At 43.5% G+C, this 9,300-nt stretch overlaps 2 protein-coding genes across 2 annotated transcripts in view; both read left to right on the top strand.

Moving 5' to 3' along the window:
* The window catches only part of fer1l4 (fer-1 like family member 4), a gene marked incomplete at both ends in the record, with an annotated part of 37,051 nt that extends 33,163 nt beyond the window's left edge, over window positions 1–3,888 (top strand). The window contains 3 exons of the mRNA XM_084446047.1: window positions 83–375; window positions 2,790–2,890; window positions 3,711–3,888. Of these exons, the coding sequence (XP_084302173.1) occupies window positions 83–375; window positions 2,790–2,890; window positions 3,711–3,888 (572 nt within the window). The remainder of the gene's footprint in view (window positions 1–82; window positions 376–2,789; window positions 2,891–3,710) is intronic.
* Window positions 3,889–5,816: 1,928 nt separating this feature from the next.
* unm_sa1614 (un-named sa1614) overlaps window positions 5,817–9,300 on the top strand; it is a gene marked incomplete at its 5' end in the record, with an annotated part of 25,519 nt that continues 22,035 nt past the window's right edge. Inside the window, one exon of the mRNA XM_084446048.1 lies at window positions 5,817–5,942. Within this exon, the coding sequence (XP_084302174.1) occupies window positions 5,817–5,942 (126 nt within the window). The remainder of the gene's footprint in view (window positions 5,943–9,300) is intronic.

Raw genomic sequence — 9,300 nt, forward strand, 5'->3', positions numbered from 1 at the left:
TAAACCTCAATATCAAGAATAAAAGGAAGTCCATTGTGTGCATGTGTGTGTGTGTGTGTGTGTGTGTGTTGGTGTGTCCCAGGCTCCATCGAGCTGCCTCTCTCTGATATGGTGCGAGGCGCCAAGTCATCGGCCAAGTGCAGCGTCCAGATGGCTAAAGACCGCGCCGGCCCCCGCTCCTCCATCTTCCGCAGCAAGAGGATCAAGGGCTGGTGGCCCCTGATCAAGCCCAAGAGCCAGGAGGACATCGAGAGGGAACAGAAGGATGCGGCGGAGGCCAAGAAGAAAGGAGGGAAAAAGAAGAAGGGCAATCGCCACAAGATGAAGCTTGAAGACCTGGAGTTCACAGAGAGTGGGATCACCTACCTGCTCATGGTAACTGGCTATCAGTCAGTCATTCAGTCAGTGTATCAGTCAGTCCATATGATATACAGCAGAGTTGGCACTAGAGGGAGACAATAGGGTCCAAAATCCCTATGGGAAAAATGAATGGGATTTGGGAAAATGCCAAAAATAAGGTGTTTTAACAGAGAATCCCAGAACAGAGTATCTTACGTTTTGTTCTAAAAGTAAAGCACACATTATTGAAGATATGTTTTGTGAGTTTTACTTTATTTTATTTGTTTATTTCGTGGGGACAATGCACATTAATGGACAAGTTTACACGGAGAGCTCTATATATGAACAAACATGTACATTTGCCGGATTTAGCTATTTGCATCCGCAGTCCCCAAACATACAGTCAAATAAAATACAATACATACAATAAAATACATCTAGTACAAATTACAAATAAATCGTTGTAAATACAAGCATTTATAAATATTATATGTGTCTGGCATTTAGTGAGGGCATTTTTGATTGCTTAACAGCCATTCTTTGAGCTGCCTTTTGAAGCAGCTGAAGGTTGGGCTTTCCCTGATGTGAGTCAGGACATTGTTCCAGTTTGCACACCCTTTGATGGACAGGGCATTCTGGCCAAAAGTGATTTTCCTATGCTGAATTCACCTCTAATGGCAGACCTGGTGTGAAGATCAGAGTCCCTTTTTTTTAAAGAATTCCCTCAGTGAAGGCGGGGCCATACCATTCAGACATTTGAAAACAAAGCATACTTTTTTTTTTGTGAAATTTCCAAAACTCAGAAAGTTACATTTAGCCAAGATATTACAATGATGATATGATGGGGGTTTTCTGTTGAGCACTTTGATGGCTCTATTGAGGAGCTGTTCAACTGGCTTCAGTACAGTGACGCTTGCAAACGACCAGTTTGTAAAGCAGTACTCTACGTGAGACAAAATCATCCAATGTAAGTATGATTTGGCAGCATCAAAAGTTAGGAAAGGTCTAATTTGCCTGAAATTTTGAAGGTTGAATTTGATTGTGTTGACCACCTTTTTTATGTGTTTTTTGAATGTGAGATTGGAGTCTAGTATGACTCTTAGATATTTAAACTGGGTTACTAATTCTAGTTTCTCTCCCCTGAGAAACACGTTGGAGTTTGCTTCCTCAACTGGTCGTTTGGTGAATGACATGTAAACAGTTTTCTTTGCATTAAGCATAAGACCACTTTGGTTAGAACGTGTGTGAGCTCAGCTGAAACCAGTTCCTGTGTTGTTGCGGTGAAGTGGACCGCATCATTGGCGTACATCTGGACATTGATGTTAGTGCAGACATCTGGGAGATCATTTATGTAAAGGGAAAACAATATGGGCCCAAGGACAGATCCTTGGGGGACCCCCACAGAGGAGCAGAGATAAGGGGATTCGACACCGTTGATGGCGACACATTGCTTTCTGTCACAGAGGTAGGATTTCAACCACTGGATGGTATCAGTGGAGAAGTTGAAATATGATAGCTTTGTCAACAATACCTGATGATCAACGGTGTCGAATGCCTTCTTAAGGTCGAGGAACACAGCTCCCACATGGGGGTTCCTGTCCAGCAGACACTTGACCTTTTCAATAAACAGGCAGTTAGCAGATTCGGTGGAGCGGTGTGCACAGAACTGGTTCTGAGGTCCATTTTGCTAGTGATTACATTGCATTTTTGTGTTTATGAAAAAACTTGGTGATATGCAGTCAGAACGTCTAAGACCTCTTTTCGCCCTATTTTCAACCAGCTAAAATGTGTTTGCAACATCACCATATCACAAAACACAAATGTTTAATCATTTGATGTTCAGTTGTAGGTTGGAAGACACAAGTATTGATTAGTGTGAATGTAAAATGTGAAGGTAAAATGTGGACTACACATTAAGACGTAATTTCAGCACATTTAATGTTTCATATAAAATGTATGGAGCTTATATGTGGAAAATCATTGTACAGTATGTAGCTACCACATTCTTGCCGTAGCGAGAGCATCTGGGTACTCAGAATACCACATTAGTAACTACTCGTTTAGGCTACCACTTTAGTCGTACGCAGGTTAGTACTGTAGGCTAGCTTGTCTAATTTCAATAATGGTTAGAATATCTCAACAACATTGACCTCAGAACCAACTAAGGACTTCAAAATTCACAAAACCCATCTGCAATGATGTTTGCTCTACTGTGTTCTGTGAGTCTCTGCAGGTCTTATTTTCAGAATTGTTTGCGAATCCCATTCATTTTTTACTCAGAACCAAATAGTGGCAATGCTAACTTTTCAGCCTACAAAATGACATCACCTCACCACTCTATGTGCCTATCCTATATAGGTCAGGTCGCTCCTATAGAGGTATTGGAGGTTATAGCTAAGTGTTGCTCTAAGTGCTTCCTGTTTCCTGTATGTGTTACCCATGGTGTGCAGGGGAAGGTGGAGGCGGAGTTTCAGCTGTTGACCTTGGAGGAGGCAGAGAAGGCTCCGGTGGGGAAGGCCCGGAAAGAACCGGAAGCACTGGATAAACCAGAGTAAGACCTCCACCATGAACTCCACCAGAACTTCATAAACTGTCAGAGCTCCACCAGAGCTCCATACACTGTCAGAACTCCACCAGAGCTCCATACACTGTCAGAGCTCCACCAGAGCTCCATACACTGTCAGAACTCCACCAGAGCTCCATACACTGTCAGAACTCCACCAGAACTCCATACACTGTCAGAACTCCACCAGAGCAAGTAAAATATCCCACACTTTTACTGTAATGGTACATATCAAGAACTCCTAATCATTAGCATTAGGATGCTCAGTGTCAACAAGTGTCAACAAAAATGGAGAATGTCTCCGGTTTAGTTTACATTCGGCAATTTGTGACATATTGATATTCCCTTTCGTTGTATATAACCAGGATACACTAGTAGATCTTTGTAGACTGAAGGTGCTTTTTGTTGACTGGACCTGTGCATTGATTATCAAAAGGACAAGGATGTTGAAGGCACTCTTCATATAACTAAAATATGTTATTATTATTATTATTATTATTTATTGTTTTCAAACAATCAATACAAGCATTCCACACATTTCACAAAATATTACCATTCCCATCCCACCCCAACCCCAATCCTGTCAGTGTTTCATTTATAACAATTAAGGCCTGTACAAATAAATAAATAAAAAATAGATAATAAAAAATCCATACAAATCTAGTCAAAAAAGGAAAACAAACAGAAAACAGCAAGATACTACCTGTACAATTTTATGGTTCTTCTGTAGGTATAATGTAATATATCATGTAATATGTCATAATCACCTCTGTCTCCCCCTCCTCTCTCCCTCTCCTTCCATCTCCAGTCGTCCCAGCTTTGGGTTCAGCTGGTTCATTAACCCCTTGAAGACCTTTGTCTTCTTCATTTGGAAACATTTTAAGAAGTACATCATCGCCGCGGTCATCCTGTCTGTCCTCATGCTCTTCCTGGGTCTTGTCTTCTACACCCTCCCTGGAGAGATTTCCCGCATCATCATCGGGTGACATCATCACGAATGTGCCCTCTCCTCTCTTGGGCTTCACTAGAAACCAGTTCAGCAATGTTTAGAATGATTCCAAAAATATAAATGATGCATATATCCATTGATTTGACTTAAAGATATATAAAGATATATATAGTAATATGCCTTGTAGATACCTAATCAGGAATAGTTCAACAGTCTAACCTCATCATACCTAAACCAAAACCAAGTTTGAGACGAAACACAGATCAATACAAGCTTTAGGTTATCTGCACTGATTTATAGAGGTTACGCAATCTGATCATCTATGAAATTTATGTAATGTGTGGGGTTTTAATGCACTTGTGTTTATATTTCATTACCCAAGGACAATATCAACTTGTAAGATTTTTTTTCCAGTAAATCTATACTTGATTAATAGTCTTATCTCATTAATCTCATGTCATTGATCTACGCTATAGACCAAAGAGGAATTCCCAGAGGTTTCGGGGTGATATTTGGGCTTTTCACTTGCAGGCAGGGCTATACTGTACATGACAGTGTTGTTCCAGTGTCTCAAACTGACTTATATTAAAATGAGGAAGACAGGTGTAGAGGTCTAATGCATCGTGTTCCAGTGCAGCTGCCCACTGGGGATCAGGGTTCCCACCCTGGTCTCACCAGGTCCGAGTATGGCCAGATCCCATAAGGAGGGGCATATTGGGCAACTGCTCCCCGAGAATGGTTAGTTTAATCTCTGCTCGGGGGTTCATCGCACCCCAGCTACCTCATCGGAATTACAGTCGTGAGCTGAGAGAGTCAAGAAGTCGTCTCTCTCCTTTGCATCGCCAACCGGCCAGTTTGCGCGACAAACCCTCAACACTTAGTAGGGGGTACCTTGACACATGGTCAGTGTCAATTGGCTACCAAATCGGGTTAAAATCCAAAAATAAATTCATGAAAAAATTAGGAAGACAAACGAGGGACCAGTTTTAGCTTATTGGACAGCCTCATCTAGAACTTTGAGTCTCCACAGTTTAATTGTCTCAAGCTTGAACTGTACAGACTAGGGAGGCTGGAGCAGTGCATCAGTGGAGGTTGGTGTGTGTGTGTGTGTGTGTGTGTGTGTGTGTGTGTGTGTGTGTGTGTGTGTGTGTGTGTTTGACACTTAGGAAGACTACTGTATGTGTGTGATCCAGAGAGGAAGGCGGACCTGAGAAGTGTGTGTGTGTGATTGTGTGTGTGTGATTGAGTATAGTCTTAAACAGAGTTGACAGCTGGAGGAGACTTACTTACAGGCTTTATTACCCATCTTAAACAAATGCATACGCGCGCGCACACACACACACACACACACACACACACACACACACACACACACACAAATGTACCCTCTAGTAGTACCCTCACCCACTCTTAGCAGCCTCACCCTCCTTACCCATATCCGCATCACACCAGCCAGAGGTCCAGAGTGGCAGCAGTAGGTTTTTGATATTGTATAACTAGCCTATAGGCTATCCACAAGTGTTTATAGAGTTACTGGTAGTGGCACTAGGCTACTAGGCCTACTATCCTTGTGAGAAAACAAGAGTCTACAACACACATAAGGTGAGCAGGCAGGCAGGCATACACTATGGTATGTATACTGTGTTTTTTTACACAGACAGATGTGTTTACTGCCAGTGTCCTGTGCCGAGCGCGTGCTCGTTAATAACCACAAATGAACCGTGAAAGAGCGTGTTCGAGCATGCGCGCCTCATTCCCATCAGCGCGAGACGCCTGATGCACGCGCACAAATCGCAGCATCAGTTCCTCCTTTCGCGTGCTTTAATGCTTAGTAAATTTGAGACATGAACCCGGACAATTTGTTCAGGGGTTTCTGGTATAGCATGTATTTAACAAAGCGTCGCTAGGTCTTGCCTGCTTTTCCTATTCGGAATTTACTTATCTCGTTTTTCTATTTTTTACAAAATGCCTGAACTCATATCTGTCGACGAGTTTATCGCTGAAACATTGGAGGACTACAGCTCTCCCACGACCTCTAATTTCACAACGAAAATGTCAAGTTGTAGAAACACCGTCAACAGCCTGGAAGAGGTAAGAATATAGCCTATTCACTTAGCCTACATCGTTTCCTTAGATAGTAGATGACATTAGGCTGTCTTCGGCAGGGAGCTGTGTGGTGGGTAATTTGACATTACCAAGGCAACGTTGTTGATGCCCAGTGTAGGCTAGGTGTGCCATTCAGGTATCAACCCACTATAGCTCAATCAATCTATTGGATTGGGGCTGTGTGGACTCCTCGCCTGACACTCTCCTTTGTGCCTATCGCTTGTGTTCGGTCTCTTTTCTGTCTATTTGTTTTTCTGTCCATTGAAATGTGCGCGTGTGTTTAAATGAGTAGCCTATATTTATCTGCCACCCCGAGGCAGCAGCGGCAGCAGAGGGCTATTGTGCGTAAACGGGTCCCAATTGTCGTGCCGTCCTTTGTTTATCAGATCATTCATCTGGGCGCTCGCGCTCTCTGCGATTATCAAGAACAACAAGCGATAACACATTAATGCGAATTATATATCAGGAAGTATGAATTAAACTACCATTATATGAAGGATTAAAAACTGAATGTCATATGTTTTGTGATCGAAACAGCAGCCATCATCAACCAACCTGTCCGTCATTTTGACAAGGAGTAGGCTAGACTTGCAGTCTGCGGGTAGTTGAAGCTTAGGCAGCACCGTTTCCTCTTCAGAAAGTAGCATATGAATAAAGGGGTCACAGCTTGTGTGATAAAGGAAATAAAATAATGATTGTAATTAGTTAATCTTTTATCCCATTTCCTTATTTTATGTAGATAATCCTGTAATTTGTCTTAATTGCTGTGTCCAAACAGGTAGTAGACCTATCATCATCATCATCATCATCATCATCATCATAGGGAGTCACTCACCAGTAATCTACTAATAGGCCTAGGGTGAATTCAGACCCGACAACAAAACATTTATTATTACGCAAGCATTACACCTATGGCAGCTGATGGTGGGGTTTATATACTAGTATCAGTCTGCTCATTGGGTAGCACCACTGACACACCCACCAAACGAGAGAAAACCTACCTCAAAGCTTGCACGTTTCGAGGAAACAGTTAAACCTGGAAACCCTAGTAAAACAGTGCACACCATTTTCAGTCTGAACTCACCCCTGCTTCACGGCAGTGTTGCCTCGATCTTCTGATTGGTGGAACCACAGGGGGTCAGGGCTGGATGACAGGTTGCCTTGGTGATGACCCAAGGCGGGTTGGGAGAGGGAGAGAGGGGGTACACAGGGTTGACGTGGTGCCCTGGGGGGGGGGGGGGTTTGAGTAGGTAACAACTGACATCCCCCAACCCTGACCGTCTGGGTCATTAGATTAGTAAAGAATGGAAGTAACTGAACTCCAGAACAAGACTGTACGCATACACCAATACACACACACACACACACACACACACACACACACACAGGGCAAGAGGCCTGAGATCAGCATAGTCGGGAGGTACAGAGTCTCTGAGCAGCCTCACCCTGAAGAGGTAAGTGTTTGTTGCGTAGCAGCAGTCGTGCTGTTCCCGTCTCTGTTGTGATCGGCATCAGGGCGTTTTAGTCATGATTATGCTTGCAGTCGGGCTCAGAGGTGATGAGACTCGTTGGGATTAGGATTAGGATTAACTGGGCCAATGAGCGGGAATAATAATGACCCATAACTGAAGGGAGGATAATCCCTCATATGAATATGTAACATAATCCCTTCCCACATCTGAATATTCATGATGGAGTCCTGCCCCTGTTGTAGGGCGGCAAATCATCAGTGTAAGGCTGCTGACTAATGTAGCCTAATCATGTACCGTTAAGGACAGGAGTGGAGGGGGAGGGACTAGAGGGAGAGAGGGGGGGTGAGAGTGAGTAAGAGAGAAAGGAACCGGGCGAGGTCCAGCCTGGCTTATGTGTGTGGCTGGCTTGTTTCTGTTCAGGACTGGTAGAACAGAAGCTAGTCATGCCACTGAAACGGCTGTGATTTGAAATGACATGAAATAATGTCTGATAAATTAAGATGGGTCTTGTCGCCTGGACACATCAGTTCCAATGCTTCCAATGCTAATCCAGCACAAAAGGAGCGGGATAGCCAGTTAGCTCATGGGCTCACAACAACTAGCAGTAGCTTCCATAACATTAATGGTAGCGGTCAGTGGCTAAAGCAGTTACACTGATGATTCCTGTAACGTTAGCTATTCTGCTGCAATTGGTTCAACTTCTGTTTCTGGACAAATGTAAGGGATAAACCCAGATAACACAAGGCTAGCGGACCTCCGGAGGAATACAACACAAGGCTAGCGGACCTACAGTACAGCGGGTCCCCGATGGACGAGCTGGCGGACCTCCGGCCGAATCCGTTGGCGGCACTACACTACCAAGGAACTTGAAAGTGCAGGATGTCATAGTGTTTTCGTTCCTATGGAATCTCTCCTGTACTTCCCAAAAAAGTCGAAAGGAGAGTGAAAGGAGGGAGGAAGAGGGATGGAAAGGCCGAAAGTAAGGCCCAATCCCAATACCCCCCCTTAGCCCTAGCCCCTAGATTTGGAGTGCCCTCGACTGGGTAGTGGCCCTTCAGAACGGAGCCACAAGGGATAGTGGTTGAAATCTTTACCTAAGAAATGGGACACCACTCACTACGTCTTCAATCTGAATTTTATTAGTTGCCTGATTTTCTGTGGAGTCCCTGGGATGTTACAGTATGAATACTATTATTATAGTGACACATCTGACCAAATTCCAGGACAACAACAAGACAGATTAATCACTTGTACAGCCAGGAAGCATGTTTACACATCGGCTGTTAACGTTAGTCCTGCCCATAGAAATGCACTGATATTAGATGAGCAGGGAAGAGCAGAAAAATGCTAGCCTACTGGATTATTTTTTTGGACTTCATACACTGGACTTGGAATCAACTGTCACTCAAAAATCGTTGTTTACACAAAGTTCTATTGATTAGATTAGATTCAACATTGCACCGTAGCCTACAAGTAACTTACTCAAAACGCAATGAAATGCCGTTGACATCGTAAATAGCGATTTTTTTCTGAAATGCGTGTCATAACGATCCAATGACATGTTCCTTTGCATCTACATTAAACTAAGCTTTTCCACGGATTTGACCATTTTTGAATGATTATTTGCGAAGATATTGGGCTTTTCCCCATGGTTTTTCACAGCACCGGCAGCTATGTTTCATATCACTGCCTTGGTTCGCAAAGCATTGTGTGAATTTTCATCTACCCCTCGGTTTCAAGTCAGCATCTGAAAACCCTCATTTTGGGGGGCTGTTTGAACGTCCACTAGCCCTCGATATGCCCCCTAGCCCTAGAAGATAAAAGGAATGGGACACACTACCCTACACATGAACGCGCAAAATTTAGGTGTG

The sequence above is a fragment of the Borostomias antarcticus genome (assembly GCF_949987555.1).
Source record: "Borostomias antarcticus genome assembly, chromosome: 11".
NCBI classification, from domain to species: domain Eukaryota; kingdom Metazoa; phylum Chordata; class Actinopteri; order Stomiiformes; family Stomiidae; genus Borostomias; species Borostomias antarcticus.